At 42.3% G+C, this 24,887-nt stretch overlaps 1 protein-coding gene across 2 annotated transcripts in view; it reads right to left on the reverse strand.

The window, feature by feature from the left end:
* Positions 1 to 24,887, reverse strand: part of SHB (SH2 domain containing adaptor protein B) — a 56,222-nt gene that overhangs the window by 19,088 nt on the left and 12,247 nt on the right. For both annotated transcript variants that reach the window (XM_088527321.1, XM_088527320.1), the window contains 2 exons: positions 15,376 to 15,493; positions 1,537 to 1,752 (listed from right to left, as the gene is read on the reverse strand). In XM_088527321.1, coding sequence (XP_088383447.1) covers positions 1,537 to 1,752; positions 15,376 to 15,493 — 334 coding nt within the window. The remainder of the gene's footprint in view (positions 1 to 1,536; positions 1,753 to 15,375; positions 15,494 to 24,887) is intronic.

Here is a 24,887-nt window from a genome sequence, read left to right on the forward strand (position 1 = left end):
AATGGGTACAAATCAAAACACAGGAATCTTGATTTCCATATGAGGAAGAACAACTTTCCTGCGAGGGTGACAGAGCACTGGCACAGGCTGCCCAGGGAGGTTGTGGAGTCTCCTTCTCTGGAGATCTTCAAAACCTGCCTGGATGCCACCCGGTGCCACGTGCTCTAGGTGTCCCTGCTGGAGCAGGGGGTTCGACTAGATGATCCCTAGAGGTCCCTTCCAAACTTAACCATTCTGAGATTCTGTGTGAAACCCAAAATGTAGCAGAAAATGTACTACTTTTCTGAGTGAAATAATCTCAGTCATTTCATATGACAGGCACAATACATATAAAATCAGGCCTAGGATTTTCATTTGTACACACATATATCACAATTTATTTTAAAATCAATAATATCACACTTCAGAGTGATCTCACTGGCAGCAGAAATGCCCTGGTCCCATTGCACCATATTGCAAATACTTAGCTTGCACTTCAATGTTGCCAAACAAAAAAGTTTCTGTTTCAGATATTTTGTTCACTTTTGAGAGACAAATGAGGAAGGGACACCTCTAGTTTGGTATCAATGCAAATCTGATGCGGTATGTTTCCTCTCTTTCTCCAGGTCATAGCTGCAACCAGCCTCCAGGAAAATATGAAGCACTGAACACTTATAAGCTCTGTGAGGCCTCCTCACAGGTTTTCACTCGTTGAAACTGTAACATTCCAAACTACATACAAGGATATTGCAGCAGCACATATTGAGGGCTGAAGTCAATGTACATGCACCAACTGCATCAACAGAGAAAGCAGTGAGAATTAACAAGCAAGATTTAGCATGAGGTAAATTCATGCTGGTTATTCCTAAACCTTGATCCCAAGACTCCTTCATGCCTCCACCTAGAGATGCATCTCTTGCTTTACCTCCTCACTCCCAGAATCCTGGCTACACGCAGCTCTGGTTCTTGCCTTCCTAAGTCTTCTGCCAAACTGACACCTAAAGACTCTTTTTTCAGACACAACTTTTAATCACAACGTATCATTGAAAGGAAGATGATAGAGCAACATTCTACAGGAGCTTCTGGGAACAGGGCCAGAGCATCAGGCTTAGCTGGGCTTTGCTAGGGGAAGAGGATTCCACTATGGAAAAAATTCTCAGCCTCCTGCTGAGGCTTAGTCCTCTCAGCTATTTTCTGCCATGTAGCAACAGGGAGAAAGAGGCAGCAAAGCACAACCAGTATCAACACAAAGCACAGGCAGTCACAGAGAGCGTGAACAATTTGGTGTGAGGTTTTCTTGAGTGACAAGTTCTTAGATCTTGAGCAGTTCTAAAGCACTCACCTGAATACAACTTATACACATCTAGAGAGGCACTCTAAATAGGATGAAGACAACATTCTTGGCAAACAGCAAGAAACAACACCAAGTAGAGGCATGTTATCATGTGCATGTTAAACAGCTACTTTTTAATCCATCTCCTTTGGGAAACTCTAAGGACCAGTATTTACGTTTCATGCATGAGGGAAAATTTTCCAGTTGGGATCTGGGAATCTTACCTGCCAGGGCTGGTATGGTGACTTTGTTCCATTCCCATGGCTGGTCATATTCATCTGGAGGCCTGTCATCGTCCTGTGGCAACTTGCTTTCTCGCAAATGCTGACTCACCACGCTGTCAGAGTCCGATTCCACACTGCCGCCTTCTGGCTCATAGGGCATATCATAGAGCTGCATACTTTTTCCATGGGGCTTCTCATTCTCAGGCCTCTGATATTCTGTTGGCCAAATAAAGAGAAAATTCCATTATTGTCACTGCTGACCATGCCTTATCATGACTGGTAATGATTTAACTCCAGCCACTACATAATATCTATGTAATTATACTGCAGATGACAAGCCGGTCCTCTAAAACCTGTCTCTGAACTGAGTAACTGGAAACAATAGTTTGCGCTACACGGCAAATAGCTTTAGCACATTCTTCTGCCTCAGCAACATAGCCCAGTTGTCACAAAACCAGATTACTGGAAGCACAAAGTACTCATCAACCTGTATAAAACACATACATTCTGAGAACACTGGTGTTCCTGGATGCACTTAAATCTTTGAGAAAAGTTGTGCAACTCAAAGATAACACAACAATATATTTGTAACATTAAATATATGTAATAATATTTATACTATATTAGCTTACAGCATTTCAGTATTAATTTAAATGCACATGTGTTCCTTCACAGTGACTTTGCAAAAAATGGATATGCTAAAACTTGGCAAAAAACAACAAAGCACTGTCATCATGAGTTAGGCAAACCACAAGCCAAACTGTTTGGAAGAACACAGCCAGCAAATAGAGGGAGGAAGCCATCATGCCCTCTCCTTGGGTATCTCCCCAGGAAGGATGCAACCACTGTACAACTAGATCCAGTTTGCACACACTGCCTTTCCATAGCTCATAAAACAAGAAAGCGGCCATCACCAGCTGAACAACGGCCTATCTGGGCAGTCTGATGAGGAAGAGGCTATGGAGGACCTAACAGCATCCCACACCACCTGAAGGACAGTCATAACTCAGTCCTCCTCAGTCGTGCCAGGCAATGCAACAGGGGGCAACAGGACCAAGATGCAGCCTGAGGGAGCTAGCTGGGGCACTGGGAGGACCTTTTGCCTTGGAGAGTGCTCAGCCCTGCACAGTTGGCCAGGGAGTTGGCGATGGTGGTGGAGGGAGGTCACTGATCTTTGCAAGTTTTGGCTAGGCAAAACCTGGGCCGATCCATCTAGTGCTATGGGCACCTGAGTTCTCTGAGCGGGAGACTGGGCGGGACACCTCCAGGGTGCTCTTCTGTTTACAGAGGTATCTTCTTTCATGCATTCCCTTGAGCTATCAGTAGTTGTGTGAGTAGGTGTTTTTCCTTTTTTTATGTGTGTTTGTTCTTTTATTTATCCATTATGGTGGTCCGAACTGTTGCACTGCCTGTAGAAGATTCTTTCATAGAATCATAGAATAGTTAAGGTTGGAAGGGACCTTTAAAGATCATCTAGTCCAACCCCTTGCACATGCAGGGATACTTAAGAGCATTTGGAACAGGACTGCGTCCAAGCGGGTTTTGAAGATCACTAGAGAAGGAGACTCCACAACCTCTCTGGGCAACCTGTTCCAGTGCTCTGTCACCCTCACAGTCAAGAAAATTTTCCTTAAGTTTCTACGGAACTTTTGATGCTTCAGTTTGTGACCATCACCTCTAGTCCCTAGTGGCCACCACTGAAAAGAGGCCAGCACCATCCTCCTCACTTCCTCCCTAGAGGTACTTATAGACACTGATTAGATCCCCTCTCAGCCTTCTCTTCTCCAGGCTGAACAGGCTCAGCTCCCTCAGCCTCTCCTCATGGGGCAGATGTTCCAGGCTCCTGATCATCCTCGTGGCCCTGCGCTGGACTCTCTCCAGCAGCTCCACATCCCTCTTGTACTGTGGAGCCCAGAATTGGACACGATACTCCAGATGTGGCCTCACCAGGGCTGAGTAGAGGGGCAGGATCACCTCCCTCGACCTGCTGGAGACACTCTTTTCTTAACGCACCCGAGGATCCCATTGGCCTTCTTGGCCACAAGAGCACACTGCTGCCTCATGGTCAACTTGTCATCCACCACGATGCCTAGATCCTTCTCTGCAGAGCTGCTCTCCAGAAGGTCGGTCCCCAGCCTGTACTGGGTTATTTCTCCCCAGGTGCAGGACCTTGCACTTGGCCTTGTTGAATTTCATGAGGTTTTTCACCGCCCAGTTGTCCAGTCTGTCCAGGTCCCTCTGGATGGCAGCACAGTCCCCTGGGGTATCAGCTACTCCTCCCAGTTTGGTATCATCAGCAAACTTGCTGAGGGAGCACTCTGTGCCTTCATCCAGGTCATTGATGAATAAATTGAACAGGACTGGACCGAGGACTGACCCCTGGGGGACCCTGCTAGCTACAGGCCTCCAACTAGACCCTGCACCACTGACCATCACCCTCTGAGCTTTGCCATCCAGCCAGTTCCTAACCCACCTCACTGTCCACTCATCTATCCCACACTTCCGGAGCTTCCCCAGGAGGGTGTTGTGAGGGACGGTGTCAAAAGCCTTGGTGAAGTCGAGATAGACGACATCCACCCTCTCCCCTCATCTACCCATTCAGACTATCAGGTTAGTTGAGCATGATTTCCCGTTGATGAATCCATGCTAACTACTCCTGAGCACCTTCTTGTCCTCCACATGCTTAGAGACAACAGCCAGGATGAGCTGTTCCATGACTTTTCTACTTAACCATCACAGAATGGTTTAGGTTGGAAGGGACCTCTACAGATTATCTAGTCCAAATCCCCCTGCTCCAGCAGGGACACCCAGAGCACGTGGCACAGGGTGGCATCCAGGCGGGTTTGGAAGATCTCCAAAGAAGGAGACTCCATAACCCCTCTAGGTAGCCTATTCCAGTGCTCTGGCACTCTCACAGTAAAGAAGTTCTTCCTCACATGGAGATGGAACTTCCCGTGTTTTGATTCGTTTCCATTACCCTTTATCCTAGCTCTTTTTCTGCTACAAGGAAGGAATTCTCTTTATCTTACTCCATTAGAACCTAAAAGAGTTGCTTCTGTATTTATCATTCATGATTTTATTCCTGTTGTGGTAGTTGTCCTTTGCAATTTTCTCTTCTTCCACTTGGTTCTGCCAGGAGGTAGGTGGAGAGGAATCTGCTCATTTTGCTTTTCTGCCTGCAGGATGCAGCTTCTTACTTCTTTTGACACACTATCCTGATATGCATGTCAGTGGACAAGACTCCACTTTTAGCTAGTCAGGACTTTGGATTGAGTAACCTAGAGGTGCATCTAAGAGACCCTTTATTCTCCTGGGAGCTGGTTGTACTATTTGCCTCTGTCAACATTATCCTGGCTGTACAGTAGAACAGCAGTTTAACTTGTTCACAGCACTTTTTGCTCTGCCTCTATCCCTTTGTTTGCAAAAGCTGAGTCCCTCCTCTAAAGTGCAGGCAGTGCTAAAAGAATGGACGTCTTTCTGCACTTCACTGCGTCTTTCTAGGTGTTAAAGCAACAAGACATGTCTCATTTGTGGTAGAGCCTAAGGTACATCAGCCATCTTGTCAAGAGAAACACATCTGCCATAAGCAGGAGATCACTTTGGACATGCTGGGAGCAACAGCTTGGTCTTGCCGCAAGCTAACCCAGAAATGCTGGGAGTGTTGGGGAAACAGTATTCCCATGAACTTGCACCTACTTTAAGCTACCCTTGGGTGCTGGTTTCCCTTGTAACCAGGAAGGTTTTTTTGTTGTTGTTCAGACATGTAACTTCATCTGAATAGGAATGATAGTGCGCTGGTGTGAGTCAGGTCTTGTAAAATCCTTTTAGTTCTTTAATAGGTGCCTTCTGGTACACTGTTTATTCTACTGAGTTCTAAAGATATTTTAAGGAAAGACTACAGCAGCTCAAAAAAAAAGACACATCTTTCAGAATATGCTTTGAAGTTGCTAGGTGCTTCTTTCTTTGTTAGATATTTGGACAGAGATTTCATTCAGCAGTGATTTAAAGGAAGGAAGCTGAGCTGGACAAGGCAAGTCCTAACTACTTACAGCTATTGTGAAATGGGAAGCATTACAGAAAATGTTCCTTCCTCTCCATTGTGACTGATGTGCATGAGTTGGAGTATGATTGAATTAATGTTTGAGTTGCTTCAACAGAAGTGTTCGCCTTCTTTCTGGGCTATGAAATTGCATTGCACTATATCCCTGACCAGTGGCCATCATGGTCAGTGCTTCTCTTCTCGTCTTCATGGAGTGCTCCACATCCTGTTAGTCAATGTGAGGAAACTAGCCAAGAATGTATTTGCTCTATTTCTTGCTTTGGAATGGTGCAGCATGCTGTGTCCGTCAGATGCATAACTGGAGCTGGAAAAGAGCTATGTGTAAAATGAGCAGTATTTCTCCGTGTTAAACTGAGTCATCTTCCAGAAAAAAAAAAAATGAAGGCATTCTCTATAATGCTTCATGTTACTGTCTCAATTTCTGCTCTACGTAGCGTGTACCAGCTTACAGATTTGTAGAGGAAAAAAAAAAGAATATCTAATCTGTAAAGCTGAATGAATGTAAACATAAAGACACAAAGCATGGCTTTCTCTAAAAGAAAATCACTCCCCTCACCTTGTTCTGGATTACGGGTTGGAAAGAGACACCTTGAGTCTTAGCTGCTCCATCCATTACTTGCATGGACCAGAGCTCAACCCTCTGCTTGGGGCTGCAAGGGTACCTACGCCTGTGCTAATTTGGTGCTGCTATTTTGGCCATAAATGCTAAATTAACACGAACACAGTATACAAACATATATCAGGATCAGTATATTTATCAGTATATTTAGTATCAGTAAACCAAGATTTAAATAACCAAGAATAAACCAGGATTTAAATAACTGCCCTTCTGTTTCACTGCCCTTTGCTTAATTTTCCTCAGATGACCAGATGCAATCTGCAAGTTATTTATATGACAATGAAACTTGAATCAGAAGTTTTGTTTCAGGGATATTAGTGATTGAGTTCTAGTCTGCCATTTTTCTCATTATGATACTTTTTTTTCTCTCTAAAGTAATGGGAAAAATGTGTCCAGAACAACTTTGGAAGCCTGGTTCAGTGTGATAATAGGCTGATTAAGAATATATATGAAACGAAATTAAGTTCATACATGCTAGTTGCTTGTTCAGTGTTTGCAGAATCGATTAGGCACTGAGATGTATGGGAAATAAACTGTACACACTGTTGAACCAGTGCCTGCAGTTTGAAGACCACCTGCATCATGTGGGTAAAACACACAAATTTTGTAACCCTCCCTTTCAAAAGAAGTGCTTGCACAAAACATACTTGTTCTACAAATACAGGCAATATATGCCATGCAATTTATTTTTAATTGCCTAATGTCTGGATGCAGCTTAAAAACAGCATTGGATTTTAGCATATAAGGTTTTGCTCTGCATTTCTTAGCTTGCTTCTTCAATTCTGTTTCGCTTGACAGTTAGTCATCACAGACCCCTTCAAAAATGCTGCAGATTCTCAGTCAGGTCAGTTCTCCTGAGGTCCTTGATCCTTTTAATGTTAGATGTGATACGCCTGCCCCTTCCAGATAGGGATGTTTCTTGCAGCAGGGTGAGGAGTAGCCATGTCCCATGTGGTCCAAGACAATCAGTCATTTCAGTACTTCTATCACTGGCTCTTGATAAATCCAACAGAGAACTGTGACTCTACAGTGACAAGATCTGGATTCAGTGGGAATCCTGACAAGCTTCAGACTGCAAAAAATCAAAAGGGTTCCTAGTTCTCTTATTTGTTTGTAGTCTTGTTTGAATAAGCAACTTCTTGCCTCTGCTCAGTCATTTAGTCCCTCTCCCTTCTCACTTCAATCCTCCTCATCCTCCCTCCAGTACAAGTTATGCTGGATTTGAAGAAATCTTACTGCTCCAACCATCAAATGGAATAATAATAATAATAAAGCTACAAATAAAAAGAACAAAAGCCTATTGCAAAGAATTCTGGTGGAATGCCCTTCGGTAGATGAACTAATCCTGGCTGATGGAACAGCTAATAGTGGACACAATTTCCAAATGTGTGAAGGATAACAAGGGAATCAACAGTAACTACCACAGATTCCTCAAGGGGAAATGATGCTTAATCAACCTGATAGCTTCCTTTGATAGAATAGCTGGTTGGTTGATGAGCGGAGCGCGGTGCTTGTTGTCTACCTTGACTTCAACAAAGCTTCTGACATTGTCTCCCGTAACTCCTCAGTTATGGGAAAGTGAGGTGGATTAAACACTGACTCAACACTCGAGCTCCAGTTTTGCTTCTCTGACAGTATCTACTGGGCAGTGGGGAGTGTGCTCAGTGCCACAAAGTCCAGCTGAAGTCCAGGTACTAATTGCCACCGTATTACTTGATCAGAGAGGTGGTATAATCACCCCTGCTGGATGGTTTCCATGACTGGACTGAGCATCTAGTGCCTGAGCAACTGATTTAACCTCACAGCTAGACCTGCTGAGAGCAAGAAACTGAACAAGATGACTTCCTGAGGTCTCTTCCAGCCTGACTTAACCTATGATCCTGGAGCTCTAAGCAAAGGCTGTGAAAATCAGCCTCAGCCAGGTGGCATGTGAGAAGACATGCCTGTTTTGTCTCAGTCCATTTACAGCTTTGCCTCTCTGACAGTATGGTCCCTATAGTGGTCTTTCTCAACTGACTCACTGGTGGAAAAAAAAAAGACATACAGGAGCTTGTGATGCATAAAGAAGCACTTTCATGAAGACTGGAGTTCATCCACAAGTATTTCAGTGTTACAGGGTAAGGTACATCGAGACAGAGAGTGCAAGATGAAAGCCTACCATTCCTTAAGTACTGAGAGTACCACGGCATCATGGTAGAATACACAGCAGATGCACAGACAGCCACTTTAAAGTTATTTCTATATCTTTCTTAAAAATCAAACCAAAACACTTTCACAGTAACAAACTCGTATTTCCACACTTGCCTCTTCACATGCATGTGCTACAACTTCTTTGCCTAGACCCTGGAGAACATTAGCTTGTTTAAAACAGCCACATCATTAGTATTAGAATGTCCTCTAAGGAGAGTAGAGTTGTGCTGATTTTAGAATAATTTGGGGGGTAGAGGTATTGGGGAAGTGTGTCTACTGCTGCACGGAAACACTGTGCTAGCAGGAGTATGTAAAAATATCTTTAATTTTTTTACTCTCCTGCTGCTTTTGCTGGTGCTTCTCCTGGCCTTGTGCTGTCGAGTTTTTTTCTCTTTCATTGTTTTCTTTTTAACATGGAGCTTTTCTGGATATCTAAGGGTATCTACGCACTGTCTGTAGAAAACCAGTGTGCAATATCAAGTCCTCCAAGCATCCTGCAGACACCCTTTGTTTAGGTGATTTAAGACAAATTTTGTCTGTACACCTTGAGGACTTGATCGCACAGAGATCTGTAATTTCTGGATAGAGACCAAGATCCTGGCAACTGGATCAATGCCAAGATCCTGGCAACTGGAATTATTTAGTTTGCTCAAGTGGAGCAACTTAAGTGAGGGTGGCATCATGGTGGTTTTCACACGAGGTTAACTATGGCTTTACATGTTATATAGATGATAGCTAGTTGCTCTCTTGTTATCAGGAAGCTAAATCCAGGTTATTAGGACTGAAGCTTTCTAAGGGCCAAGGGGCATATTTCTCTGTGGAGCCATATCTAGACAGGGGTGTAGTCTTAATCCAGAGGCAGGAAGCAGAAATGCTTAAAGCTGACATCTGTGTTCTGATCCAGTACAGTGTTTAAAAACTTAATCATCTGTGCAAACCAGCTAGTGATCTACTACTCTTCTTCAGATGGCCGTGTAAGTGATTAAAGGTAGATACATGCACATGTGCCTTAGCAAATGCTGGTACTTTCATTCAAGTGCTTCTACCAACTACTAGTGACCAGGGGTAAGAGCAGTACAAAAATGCCATCAAGTGCCATAGCAAAAATGGTGGTGCTTTATTCACCTTCACCAATACGACCATGAACTCTTCATTGAGCTTTGTATATTAAATGAATGTGGGAGTAACTGAGAACACCATGTAGTGGAACCTTGCCCTGGTGCCCAAAATTTTATCCCTAGTCTTGGGAATGCAAAGGATGTTAAGAGCCCATGTACTTTGCTGTAGGGAAAAAAAAAAAAAAAAAAAAAAGTGCCAGAAATCAGCACTCTCTGGCAATACCATTTCCAGCATGCCATAGTCACATCTGCCAGGTCATGGCAGAGCAATGGGGGAATTCAACTGTCATTTTAAAATTCAGTCCTGAAATCTATATCAGAGACGGATCTTTCTTGTTATATTTACACCTGATATATGTGGGTAACTTTGGGAAGCTGACACACTAGTGAGTCCAAACAGCTTATTCATACTTCTGTTGGTTTGTCTGTAAGTTAACATATCAGTATCCAAATACCTTATAAGTCTCTTTATTTCACTGTAGAACAGTAAATGTTGAAAACAAACAAACAAATAAAACCAACCGAGGGATTCATGTGATTTATGGCTTTGCAGTAGATTCCCTTTTCTGTGCACTGACTGCAGGCAGCCAAGGTTTGTTCCTGTTATCACACATGAACATGCTCTCCTGATGCCTTGAGTGCCTGCCCAGCTGAATCTTTATTTCGTACTCCTAGGAGAAAAACCCTCTTACTAGTGCTTAGCTTCAGGGAACATTTTCATACGTGATGTTCCTTACACAGCTCTTTCAGGAAGACTCCTGTGTTTTGATTTCATCACGTTTCATCGAAAGGAATGCTACAAAAGGGAAGTGCTCTTGTTTTCCACAGAAATAAAAGCCTTGGAAGTATTCCAAGGCTTACAGTGGCATGGTATGTCAAATAAGTGTCCCCCAGCAGTAAACCGAACCTTATGGAAATGTTTGGTGCTTTTTAAAAAACAACAACAAAAAGCAATGCGATTACATGTTTTGACCACTAGCTACTGGATGCTTTAGTTTGAGGTGAAGAAAATGTCCATTGTCTTTTGCATGTTGTAAAAGAAGCTAATCTACAGGAGGATAATGTGGTTGTTGTTATAATTATGCAGATCCATGTGACTTGTATTGTCATCGTAGGGTTTGCTTTAAGATTTTTTCAGATTTGCTGTATCTGCAATGTGTAAACCTAATATAGCTTTCTGAACAGTAAGGACATTATCCTCCTGTAGACTTTTTTCACAGTATTTTTGAGGGGGTTTTAGGGAATCACTTTTACTTCAATGTAATGTAATTCCCTGCTCTTCCCTGGGTAGCTGCCCTCCCTGTGCTCTGCCCCATTATTCCAAAAGATGAAAAATTCTTTGGCAGTCACCAAAATCCCTTTCCTGCCTTTGTCTGTCTGCACAGAACTCACATGCAGGAGGTAATGATATACTGAGTGCATTAAAAAAAAAAAAAAGAAAAAAGGGCTATTTCTTTAAGGGCATTGTGCAAATCAGTTTGCATCTTACCTGTGAGTTAGCTTGTCCCACATTGGGGAATGAATGCTGGAGGATTTGGCAGTGCTCACCTTGCATCCTCTATGACGGGCAATGTAACTTGCTCATATTAAACATGGCGTAGCCTAAATGGAAATTACCTAGCATGCAAGTGAGAACTAATTTGAATGCTAGAGCTCGAATGCCTTTTTTTGCCTTGTTTCTGCACAGGGTTGCTATGTGAAGTAATTCGCAAGATGGGGACAGTGGGTGCATTCCTCCTGAGGACAAGGAGAGGGCATGATTGCTTCCCCCTTCTAGTTCCTGGCTGTGTTCTTCCAAACTGTTTCTCCATTTTTTCAAGGAAAATGTGAGCAACAGATTAAACATCTCAGGTTTTGAACCATCCCCAGCTGGTAGGCTGTCTTTCCCCCACATGGAAGGTTTAATATCACAACAGTTTATTTTTTCAGGGTACTCTACCACATAAGAGCCTGATTTACAATGTCATCTACAGAATTCCTCATTTAATATCCTCCTGCCAGAGAGAACAGCACTTAAAACTGTTTCTCTGCAATGTGCTTCCAGTCAATAAAAGTACAGGAAGAAAAAAAGAAATGATAAAAAAGAAGTAGAAGAAGAAGAATAGAATACTTCTTCTAGAAGAAACAGAGGTAGAATAGAAGAAAAGAGAGGGAGAGAGAGAGGGAGAGAGAAGGGAGAGAGAGGAAAGAGAGAGAAAAGGAGAAAACAAAATCTCCTGTCACAGAGGAGAATGGAGTCAGCAGCCAGATCAGCAAGGACTCCTGGTGGGTTAAAAAATTCTGTTCCATATTTGGGCACTGCTCACACAGGAGCAGGAACAGGATCACAGCCACATTTTGCAGCCAGGTGGTGCCACCAAGGGGGCTGGGAGGCCGACTGGTCTCCCTACACTTGCACTTCTCCCCAGTGTCAGAATGGAACAGCCCAGAGGAGCACAGGGCTCTTTAGCATGGGTCTTCACCAGCATTTGGTGCAGAATTCGGGAAAGTTCACCTTGCAGCAGGCATACAGCACATGGTCAGAAAAATGGCATTCAGAAGGACAATATGTCTCATAGGCAAACAGGCTGAACTCGTGGGCCTTGTAGCTGTGAAGCTGCATGGACACAGACATTGAATTCTCAAAGACACTCAGCAACTTGTCTGCTGGAAGGAAGTAAATCGTTGTGTTGTCTATAACTAAGGGTTTAAAACACCTTCTTGTTCCCAACAGCGCAGAACTGTTGCAGACATGACAGAAAGAAAACCAAGCAGATTTACCGCACCTTTCTCCCCTTCCCATGAGCTGGAGAGGAGAAGAAAAAGCCCTCAGATTTGCTGTGCTGTGTTTCTTCCAGACTCCATGGCTGAGACTTGAGCAAGCACAGACCCCAACTAACTTATATCACAGGATACGTATGATTCAAGAATACAGCTGAATGATGATCCAAGATTGGATTTCCCCTGGACATGTGACCCTGCAATAAGGTCTTGTGATTTTTAGAGCAGCTTAAGGGGAAAACAATCTCCCTCCAGCATGACCAATGCTAGGAGGCAAAATAAGAGCAACAGCATGCATGAGAGTTAAAGTGGAAGCACTCAACTTGCACCTGGATCAGGGAGACAGCTGACGCTTTGCAAGAGACCCAGAGTGAATCCTTTTGGGATGTACTCTGCAGTTTCCCAGTGCTCCAGGGCTATTGTGGAAGAACAGAGTCCTTTCTACTGCTAGACCTCTCAAACAAAGCAGCCTTATAGGAAAGAATTACAGCAGTGTTATCTTGTTTTTTTTTTTTCCTATTTCTTCTCCTCTTTGTCTTCCAACCCTTCCCCATTTATCTCATTAGGATTTGGATATCATGGCAGCATCAGCAATGCCAGCATCTTTTTGGAAAAGATTACTTTCTTCTTTTCTTGTCCACCTAGTTTTCAGGATTTTTGGAAAACAGTATAATTTTTGGTATCTGTAGTGGTTTTCATGTATACTTTTACTACCTCTGCTTCTGTACGGAGGCTCCTCACTTTCCCGGCAGGGGGATGAAAATGATGGGGAGCTTCTAGGCACAGCTGAGCATCGTTCCATGGCAAGAAGTGGAGGTAATAAAAGCCTTAATTTGACCACTGCTTGCCTTGTGTTTGTGTGCCGGCTCCTGCTGGATGCTTGGGCAACCTGTTGCCCCATCCTTACATGTGGCGTAGCCGGCAGGACACACAAACAACGACGCCGTGGTTGGAAAAGACAAAAGGAGAAGGTGAGGACCTAGCAAAGGTCACTCACCCTTGGCTTCCTGAACGGCCCCATCTGAGCTACTGGCTGGTAGCTACGTGCTTGACACACTGGCCACCCCTGAGGACTGGCCTGAACTGGGAGAAGGGGGTAGTGTTACCCTGCAGGCGGCTGAATCCACTTTGAGAGCACTGCCCTTCTGGGCAGACCTGGGGGCTTCTTGGAAGCATTTAGCAAAAATTGTGGCTTTTTCGTTGTTGCTGTTCTCTGCTGAGAGGTGTCCCTGCTGGTCTCATTTTGAGACCAAACCAAACTAAATCAAAAAGCTTTCTTTAGAATGGCTACCCTGTAGCAGTTATACAATAGAAAAAAAAATCATATGAGAATTGCATACTGAATAATCTTGGTTCACTGGAAGACTTACTCTTTTCCTTTATAAGCATCAGGACAAGACGACAGGAAACCAAATGCCCAGCTGTCAAAAAAGCACTCAGCATCTTCAGGAGTTAAGCCAGCTCAAAGGTATATTCAGGATACCTGTTGTGTGATAAAAGCATTTCTAACACTGCAGTTTGATTGAATATATTCAATTAAATATTCGTATATAAATGTGAAGATAATACAATTGAATACAAATATATTCAATCAAACCACAGTATTTGGAAATACTTTTATCATCTGAGAGCTCCTCACATCTGCTTTGTAAGAACATACACAGCAGAGCTGCCAGATCCTCAGATGCACCAAATATTGATTTGCCCAAGGAGGCTGTAGACAAATGTTTCACAATTGTAAAACTACAGAAAATGACTGCTAACCCACGCAGTATAGCCCACATAATCATTCCGTTTATTATGCCTAGCCCTGGAAGAGGATACAGAATAATTTCTTGACCTAAATATAAGGAGAGGGAAATCAGTACACTGTCAATTTCAAATCGAAAATGCTCACTATTATATTTCTACCGAGGAAAAAACACTCTTTCATCAATGCCGTTTAAGTAGCAAGAATCTATTCAAAGCAATTTATTTATTTATTTAAAGATTGTTCGGCTAAAATGAGATTTACATGAAGAAGATAAATACTCTTACTCCCCTTATAAGTTTCGGAAAGCTTCCAAACAATGTACTCTGCAGGTCATCTCCTGTGCCTTTCACCAGGCTTGCTCTTTAAAAAAAGAAAACTGAGAACAGACAACATGGATCTTTGCATCAAAATCCCTCACCTTCTCCCACTGATTAATCTTTCCTAAACAAAAGCAGGAGTTGTTACTAGATAAGAAAAACACAAATAACTTAACTAGGCAATACAGAATTATTGTGACCTTCAGCTTATAAGGAGAATAAAAGGACCTACTGCACATCTGAAAAATGCAGCACTGCTCCTGCGCCAAAGGTATGTGCTGAGTCAAACATGTATAAATACAGAAGATAAGGCTTCAGGCCCCTGGAGGAGTTTACAGACTGCAAAAGCCAATTTGTAGGAAATGAATTCAGATCATATGAGGAAAACGCGTGAGTAATAATTACATTATATACCTTACATAATATGAGAACAAAGTACTTCCATAAGCCACCTACCTTCACGGCAACAAAATAAGCAGCCTATAAAGAGTAGCGGTTGAATACACAAAGGGATCCTAAAGGGTCACATTTTGTCCACAGACACAGAAAAACAGAGCACGAGAGAATCACAGAACAAAATAACATGAGGGTGCAGCTTTGCAGCCTTCCTCCAGTAAAGGGAGGACCAAAAAGCTGAAAAAAGGCAGAGCAGCAAAGTCAGAAGGAAACTGGATAATTAAGTCAGCTAACGCAGTATCATGCTTCAGCCATCCCTGCTATGTACACAAGTCTTGCCAATACCTCGCAGGGCCATGCACACTCCCAATACTCCTATCACTGTCATCTTCCTACAATACGGCCTAGGTCACTCTGTGCTCAACTGCCAGATCCAGAGGAATAGTTAGGTGCCAAGGCAGACAGTTCTACAAGAGCCTCCCCAACATTTACTACTGACTGTCTGCACATCTTCAAAAACACACGTCCATGTGCCCAAAGACATTCCTGTTTCAGAAGAGTTGTAGTACTCATGTGAACTGCCTCAGAATTAAACCACACACACATCTGCAATTCTTTCCTCTTACCAGTCATTATTCTCTGGGCTTCGTATGGTTCCATATAGCCCGTGTTCTCCCCTTTCCTCATTTTGTTCAACTCACTTTTGGCATCAAATGGATCTGAGTAGTCATCTGGTATCAGGACCTGAAAGATAGGAAAGAAGATGTTGATGGAATTGCCACTGGCGTAAGTCAGAAGGAAGCAACACCTCAAAAGTGAAGAAAACAGCAGAAAGTTTCACGCAGCTGCATTCTATCCCATCTTCAAAATGCAGTCCGGGCTCAGGCAAACATGCAGCTTCCACACATCAGTTATGTACTGGTGCTGAAGTAGTAGTATGCTTGTTCCTATCCATCACACCAGATGTCTTACAAAGGCAGACTATTTCAAAAAGTTTTCTGAGTAGCACAAAGCACTGTATAATTGTGAGGGGCAAATTACACAGAATTAGTCACTCAACATATTCCATCCTGGGCAGTTCTTCTCTTAAAAGAATCATTTGTTCATCTTTGGCAAAACAAGAAAAAAGCATGCTTCTACCTGCAGACTGTCTCTATCTTTTTAGAGTTATAAGCCATAAGAGCAAAAAAAAGTAATTTTTTTCGGGATGCTCGTGGGCTGTTCTTTTTGCTGCATTAATAAAGAACTCTGTAACTGTAATTCATTGTTGAAAAACAACAAGGCACAGAATAAGATTCTTCTTAAAATCTGTGGTTGGACCAATCTGTGCTATCATTTCCCTTGAAGGAGCATTGCATTTACCTGCATTTAGTGAAACTAGATAATAAGGAGCAGTGAAGAAGATATTTATCCAGATTCCTTCCTTCACTAGGAGCCCAGAAATACTGAAGGGCAAGAAATCCCACCTCTTAATCTGCATTACCATCCTCCATTTCCCCCACACAAAATTATGATAATATGATATGAAGATATGATATGATACTGACATATTAATATGATATATACATTGGTTATATAGGCACTATGATCATCTCACAGGAATTATTCTCCCTATGACCGAACAGGCCGAGATAATCTTACTTTCTAGACAAACAGAGATGCAATGCAGAACAGGCAGAGCAGCACACCAAGCAAATGAAGACCCCTGAACCTCAAATTGCAGAAGGAGGCTTCTCTTCCATTTCTCATTATAAGGATGCTCACAGAGTAATTTAGGTTGGAAGGGGCCCCAGAAGGTCCCTTTAGAAGTTGCATCTGTCTTCACAGAACATGCAGACGTAAAATGTCAGAACAAGCCTTCACTGTCCGATGGTCACAGGTCAACAACAGTAATCCCAAAACATCTCCAGATGATTTTTGATCAAAACAGGCTGCCAGAGAAGTGTCAGTGGCTGCAAATGTTTAATACAAAGACAACATGCATCACACAGTACTAATTTCTTCTAGTCATAAGGACAGGTTTATCTCCAAAAACCCTGCAGCTGAACTGTTCAGTGCTCTGATGCAGTCCTGGCAAGAGTTCATGGTATCAAGGGCTCCTCTCTTACTTGCTTATTAGAGATGCTTACACCTAATAACTGCTGTTCTTTAGCATAACTGTACCACACCATGAAAGAGAAAACACCCTAACATGGGCAGTTATTTGATATTCCTTCTTCATTTGCCAAAAATACACTAGGAGAGAGATTTTACATACAAAATACTGTCAAACAGGAAATATCAGTCATGTGCCTTAAGCTTAATAACAACCTAAGAACCACGGTACCTAACAACAGGACTGAAGTGACTAAGTTGCTATTCAGAAGAAATCTAGCAAAACAAATGCTGCTTTCTAACAGCAAAACTAAATGATGTGTAAGAGGGCATAAACACTCTGGAGAATCCATATGCCCCCAAAGTCTTTCAGTCTTTGTTAATCTGTACCAGATCGGCGTCTGGAAAATTACCAGCTACAGTATTCTTTGGAAAAAAATGCCTTTCTTTGCTCACTGGGTGAGCAAAGACACTGGGTGCAAAACCCCTTCCCTCCAGATGAATAACAATATCATGATCACCGTGACACTGTAACTATGCTTCCAAACAGGTCGCCTATCCCAATGTCAGACTGAGCAAATTTCTCCTCATGCAACATTCCACCAACTCCATGTTCTCTGAACTTATTCAGGCAGAAATAGCGTGAATAAGTGAACAATAGGAATTCCCTTCCTGGTGGTCTGTATTGCCTAACAAAAAGTACCTCTACACCCCTGAGGTGCTGGAAAGTGTCCTAGGTAACTGTAACCACTTCCATTAAAATGACAAATTTTCAGCCTAGATAAAGCAGCTAGCCAATGCTGCTATTGGATTTCACGTACACTTGCTGAAAGCTGTGAATTCTTCCCTTTTAAAACATCTCAAATTTCTCTATTTCTTTGAGGAATAAGCCTTCATTCAAAATGGCTTGAAAACCTCATGCTCATTAACTCTAATGAAACATACCCGCTACAAAAGTCCAAAATCATTTTCACAGTTCCATTACAGAAGACTGTTTCTACAGTTCTCAGAGATCCCAGGCCCCCAACTTTTGAGCTATGCTTTCTTAGCAATGTTAAGAAGTGCTCCTATTATCCAAGCACAGATCAGGTAACCTGCAGGATTTAGCCACTGCAACAAATTGTTTTGATTAAATACATGACCCTGGGCTCAAGAATTTTCTGGTCATGATGCAGAGGGTAAATGAGGAATTTGCTGAGGATGTCACACTGTCCTCATGCTCCCACATGTGCCAATCTCACAAAGCACAGGCTAGCCAGCCTTGCCTGGCTAACCTATTCACCAAGGATACATCTTACAGCTGCTGTGGATCATGAACAGGCCTTTCCACATGATAAACACAGTGCCTCTCTGTTCCCTGGGATTTGCAAGGGCTCCAAATCAGCTGTACTTGTATCGTGGCTCTTCTCAGAGAACCTTTCACCAATGACATAGTGAATAAGTCTCGGTCAGTTGTTTGTCCACCTTAGTCCACAGGCCATGGTCAGCGCAGGAGGTCCTAACTTGAGGCCTGAATGCAGTGCCCTTCCCACATTTTGGGTTAAGTGCGTTTCCCAAGGCAGACAGCTAAACTTGTTCCTCTGACTTCTGAACTGACCGTTCGCCTTACAGAATCGCAGAATGGTTGAGATTGGAAGGGACAAATGGAGATCATCTACTTCAACCCCCTACATGAGCAGAGTCACCTAAAACTTGTTGCACCAGATTACATTGGGGTAGAGACCCACCTTTGTCACCATCCACCTTTGTCACATGTTCACTAATTCGCTTACAGGAAGAAACAGCAAACAACTGATCACTGAATCTCCAAGTCTACTCATGGATGACGTTCCTTAGGGACCCTTCATCATGGCTGGCAAGCACAAGAGTAAAGTAGATGCCATTGACCATCTCCTACATACATGTCTCAATTATTTAGGCTATCAAAGTTCTTCCTTATGTGTCCCAGATGTGATTAGGTGTGTAGGAGTGGTAACATCCTGAGGTATGGTAACTCTTGTCTAGAAAAGGTATTCACACAGAGGGACTGATCTGGAAGCAGGATAGAGTTAACTTGCCTCTTTCTTTAGCTAGATCTAGCCACCTTTCATGTGGGTCCCTGCTGTGACAGAGAGTCATAGTTATCAGGGAATCCCCAAGAGGCTTCAGGATGGGGATTCATAGTCCAAATTCATGTCTCAAAATGCTCCCAGGGGTTCTATTGAAGATCTATGGCTTATCTCTTAAAGAAAGACTGTTAACGTGGACTGTGCAATCCTGCAAAACAGATTGTTGATTCCTGTCCTATAAAATCATGCTGTGGACCCAGAGCAGGTAAACAACCTGCTCCATGCTCCTTTTGTCATAACAGACCACAAGGGAAGGCATTTGAGCATTGAAGACTGCTTAAGTTAGATTCTTAAAAAACTTCTGAATATTGGGCCCGAGGGCTTGCTTTAAAGACTAGAACAAAGAAAAAGAAAGCCGAGAGGTGACAGCTCGTATTGCCTGCAACATTTCTGCAGCTGACATGCAAAATAACAAGTCATCTTTGCATAAAATGTGAATAACATACTAGTTCCTACCTGTCTGCTGTGGCTGCTCCTTTCTTCCAAGAATTTTGTTTCAGCCAGGTGATAAAAATGGCATACACAAAAACTAGAACACCATCCCACCCTTAATAACACTGGACTCTACATGCCTAAAAAGTGTTACAAGCTCTGACTGTCAGCAATACTTTTAAAATGGTGTAGCTTTTAGGAGATCATGACAACACTAGCTGTTTTGGTAGCAAAGGCGAGCATGTGGCAGATCCAGGTTGTCACTTAGCCATATGAAACAAGAGTCTTGCTCACAAGTCTCGCAAGACAAGCAGTTCTTCCATGGTCTCTGTAACAGCCCTGAAGCTGTACTAGCAATGAAGATAGTAGCTATCCATAGAAGAGCTAACCATACAGTATCTCTTAAAAAAAGACAGTCACATCCACTTTGAATACCTACTCAGAATTGCCAGAAAACAGTAGCCCAGACCAAAAGCTATCAAGCCAGTTCCTGGACTACAGAGACTGGAATTTAGTCCCTTTTTCATCCCAGAAGTGTTACCATTTTCTCAGCAAAGATGCTGCTGCCCTCCAGACTAGCAAACTGATCCCAGCCAATAACAACACCTCTGCCCATTCCCTTTTGTGCAAGATTTTCCTTTAAAAACACATCAGCTCTGTTACTCACTTAGCAAGGCATCCCACAGAAATGAGCAATGTCATCTTGCTGCAGAGCTATACCCCACCTGTGTTTGCTGTGAACTGGTTTATGATGCTTGTACAACTGCAGAAAAATCTCCCAAAACAAGCAGAGAACTTTTTAATATATCCAAGGACTCTGATGCTATGATCATATTCATTTGGCAGCTTAGAAAGCATCTATACTCTGCCCTATACAAAATAATTTTCAGTTTCAAGCAAAATATTTTCAAAGTAGCTTTCTTTTTACACATTTAGAGTATCCAGAGTCAAGTACTGTTTAAAAGGATAAATATGAAACAGAAAAATTTATACCATCAAATTTATAACCTAGCAAGAGATCATTAAGTGCAGGTGACAAAGCACACTTTTGGGGGAGGTCCCTCATATTTAACATAAATCACTCATAAATCAGGATTTACAGAGCTATGCTCTGTATGTCCCACAGCAGAGTTGCTCCCCCAGTAAAGGAGATGAGTTAAGCAGATTTGCAACAATTCAGGAAATGACATATTAGAGAAGTTGTACATTGTTGTGTGATGAAGCTATGAACATTTTGATGGCTCCACCAACGACCCGCAGTCAACAATCAAGAAAAATAAGGAGAAAGAAAAAGCTCTTCATGTTGTGACTAGCAGCCCAGCATGCTTAAGTCTTGCGATCACAGCGTACCCTAGCAGCATGCAAAAACAGGCAGATGTTCCACTCGCCAGCCCGCTGACATTTAGCCACAGTCAGTACAAAAATTAGAATCTGCGGGTCCTACAGAGTTTGTGTTTCTGCCTCTTTGCCTCTTTTTGCCAGAAAACTAGATGTAGTAAATTTAAAGTAAACACGTGCTACTGAGAATAGAAAGCTGCCTATGTCGCTATCAAACTTCCAGCTTTCTCCACATACATGAAATATCCAATCCAATGAACTTTCAAACTCTTGTCACCAGTATATGCCCGCACAGTACGCAGAATGCAAAATAAACAAATAATGCCTGTCCCCCACTCCAGACACACAACAGAAATCTGACTGATTTCCAAAAATCTATCAGTGCTGACTGGTATCAATCAATCAGAATCTTGGCTTGGGGTTATATTGATGTTTTTCTTGTTGTTCTTGCTATTCTTGTTACTTTTTTCTTCTTTTTTAATAAATTCAGTACAAACTGTGAACTTAGAAACAGCCTTCTAAACGGCTCAGTAGCATTACCATGCATACTATACCCTGCATTTAAATCAGGCCAACATAAAAATGAAGATTAATAGTTCTTTCTTTGGCCACACATCTCACAGTCATTACCGTCTATGTATTCATTCACTACACTTGAGCTTCTACTCCCCCTACAAGTCAGATTTTTTTGGAAAAAAAAAAATCATTAAGAACCTTAACCTAGCCCCTCCATTTCGTAGAACATCTAAAGACATTTCTGTGCATATCTCACGGCAGCGAGAGATCTAAGGTAACTCACAAATACTCACTTGTCTCACTCACCTTGCAGGTTTTCTTGAAACAGCACACATCATGTCAAGCAGAACTGTATTACCTCTGCACTTATGAAAGTCCAACCAAGATCTCCTAAGTGCTAAGAAGCTACCCCTGCAAATTGTCGCAGTCTGGGAACACTATCATCTCCAATTACCAAATATTGGGCAGATTAAAGAGTTGTATTGTGTAATTCACTCTCCTAGTGACCTGTACCAAGAACAGGTATTTGCTTTCAGTCATTCAAATGGAGTAAACTATTTTCCAGCTAAATACTCTTGCTGTTTAATCCACCTACATGCATATATCCAGCTCTCCTTTTAACAACAATAAATTGATCTTAGCTTTTCAAGAGTTGCATGCAGGGAAAACAAATGAAGAAAAAAATCTTTAAAGACTCAGAACCCAGGCCCTTAGCAACTAACATCTTGGAAATAATCATAGGATAGAATAAGTAAATATCAATCACATAAAGCAACTTGAAAACCAGTTCAAAAATTCCAAAAAAGAAATAGGAGTGAAAAAAAAAATAAAACCAGTACTATTCTCTATCATGTAGTTCAAGTAAAAGAAATGCCAAGATATAACAAAAAGTGCATTAATCTAAAATATGTGAAACTTATAGTTGAGCTTTCTAGATCAAGCAGGTGAGCCCTTGCTGATTCGCAGAAAGGTCTCAGGAGTTCCCAAGCAGGTAGTCTGTTAAAGGCAAAAGAAAATGAACATGTCCCAGTTAACATCATAAACTGTCAAATTCAAAAATTAATATTGTTGTCTGTAAGACAGATGCTAGCTAAGAAGCCAAGTTACCAATACAAAACTAAAAAAAAAAAAAAAAAAAAAAAACCAAATAAAAAAACAAGCTATCAGGGATAAACTTCACAGAGACTCTCCTTTGCCCACCTCTTATGTTTTAACTACAATGAAAGCTTCACAGTTAAAGTATGTTCTTTAGCAAAGAACATACCTGCCATATTATATTAAAGTCTAAAGCAGTGCTTGTACATGTAAAAGCATGGTTTCTATATGCATCCAAAGCAAGAAAACAATAAATAGATCTAAATGCAAGGACCGAGAAATTACTGAGAGAGCTTACCAAACTAAGATAAACAAGCCGTTTGGGATTATCCTTAGCAAGATACAGAACAGCATCCTTGAGACAGCAACTTCAGGGTAGAAAAATCTGTCTGCTGACTGATTTAGTGGATATCTAGATTAGTCATATTCTACTTATTTATATTCTTAATTATTTATATTATTTTTGTGGATAATACAAGAGGAGTTATAATAAATAACACTAAACAAAAAGCAAAAGACATCTCCTGCTTGACAAAGCTTTTATTACTATCTAGGTAGGTCATATACTCATCCCTATTCAATTTTTGTGAATCACAGTTTTTATTTAATTCATTGATATTAGAGGCGAGAACATGTAACTACCAGCAGAGATACAGGAGAAGTTCTCATGAAAAAGAACGATCTACAGGCTTTGAAGTGAGTCTGAGAAGGCAATGGTTAACACACTCTACAGAGAGTAATGCAAATTTCCCATACTGAGAATTTACAGAAGTTACTGGCTGCAGTAAAGTCGCTGTATATTAAAAAAAAAAAAAAACTGCCAATAAATTTCGTGCCTCAGTTTTAAAACTGCATAAAATGTTGAAGAACTTAGTATCTTTTATTGATGATTCGGATGGGGGAATTGAGGGCCCCCTCAGCAAATTTGCAGACAACACCAAGCTGGAAGAAGAGCTGATCTGCTTGAGGGTAGAAAGGCTCTGCAGAGGGATCTGGACAGGCTGGATCCATGGGCTGACACCAGCCATATGAGGTTCAACAAGGCCAAGCGCCAGGTCCTGCACTTGGGTCACAACAAGCCCATGCGGCGCTACAGGCTGGGGGCAGAGCGGCTGGAGAGCTGAGGGCAGAGAAGGCTCTGGGGGTGCTGGTCGACACGAGCCAGCAGCGAGCCCAGGTGGCCGAGAAGGCCAAGGGCCTCCTGGCTGCTGTCAGGAACAGGGTGGACAGCAGGAGCAGGGAAGGGATCGTCCCCGTTGTACGTTGGAGTACAAACATCAAGAGGAGGAGCTAAGGGAGCTGAGATTGTTTAGTCCGGAGAAGAAGAGACTTAGGGGAGACCTTATTGCTCTCCACAACTACCTGAAAGGAACCTGTAGTGAGACAGGGATCAATCTCTTCTCCAGAATAACTACAGATAGAACAAGAGGAAATGGCCTCAAGTTGCATGAGGGGAGGTTCTGGATAGACTTAGGATAGACCTGGGTAGACCTAGGTTTCTACACAGAAAGAGTGGTGAAGCATTGGGACAGGCTGCGCAGGGAAGTGGTGCAGTCACCGCCTCTGGCAGTGCTCAAGAAACGTGTACATGAGACACTTAGGGACATGGTTTAACTGGATGGTTTTTAAGGGACAGTTGGACTTCATGATGATCTTGAACGTCTTTTCCAACCATAATGACTCTGATTCTGTGATTCTAACCCTCAACTAACTTTCTTGAACCAAAGGAATCCACTGGTCTCACTTCCCGAACAAATTGTAGGCAGATATTTCCTTTATGAAGAGCGTTGTCACGTAATGTTGAGAGGATATGTATCAGAAAGATTTCTTAATGATGAAATCATGGAGTTTACCCTGTATACAGAAGGGCCATGACGTTTGGTCTGGATTCGTTTTCCAAACAAATAAAAATGTGCGCTTACTTCTTTGTATGAAACTCTGCATGCAAGCTCAGGCAATCCTCCCCACTCACCTTCAGTACTGCTTTAAAAAAAAAATCACTGAGTTGGAAAACCTGCAGATACAGTGACATATCCAGGAGGATGTGGATCATGGTCTCCTTCTTCTTTACCACCAGCATCCATCATTAGCCATTTCATTGATCTGGTCGCATGCCACTTCTACCTTTCTATAGCCTGGAATATCATCGCTCACAAGATGCAATCACAGCAGCACAAGGCAGCAAAGCACACAGAAGTCAAGCCACGTCCTTTGACAAAGGGCCCTGTCAAACTTGAACGTCTGGGAATCAGGCATCATATCCAACGGCTGTTAGGCAAGGATATATACAAGAGTGTTTGGAGACAGACTCTCCGCCACATCTGTGTGTGTCAGCTAGGGAGCAAATGAACTCGTGAAAACCTACCAAAGATTTCTTTGCTGATCCAAGCAAACGCAATGGCAAACTGGCCACCACAAAAAGAGCAGGGCGCAAACGAACTACACAATGTTTATTAATCAACCTGATAATGAAAGATAAATATACCAATTCATGTTTTCCTTTCCACACTTCCAAACTCATTACACCAGACTCAAAGCCATTTACTTAAGTACAC

The sequence above is a fragment of the Tinamus guttatus genome, unplaced genomic scaffold, assembly GCF_059628265.1.
Source record: "Tinamus guttatus ecotype Peru unplaced genomic scaffold, ASM5962826v1 Tinamus_guttatus_pri_ptg000278l, whole genome shotgun sequence".
Lineage (NCBI taxonomy): Eukaryota > Metazoa > Chordata > Aves > Tinamiformes > Tinamidae > Tinamus > Tinamus guttatus.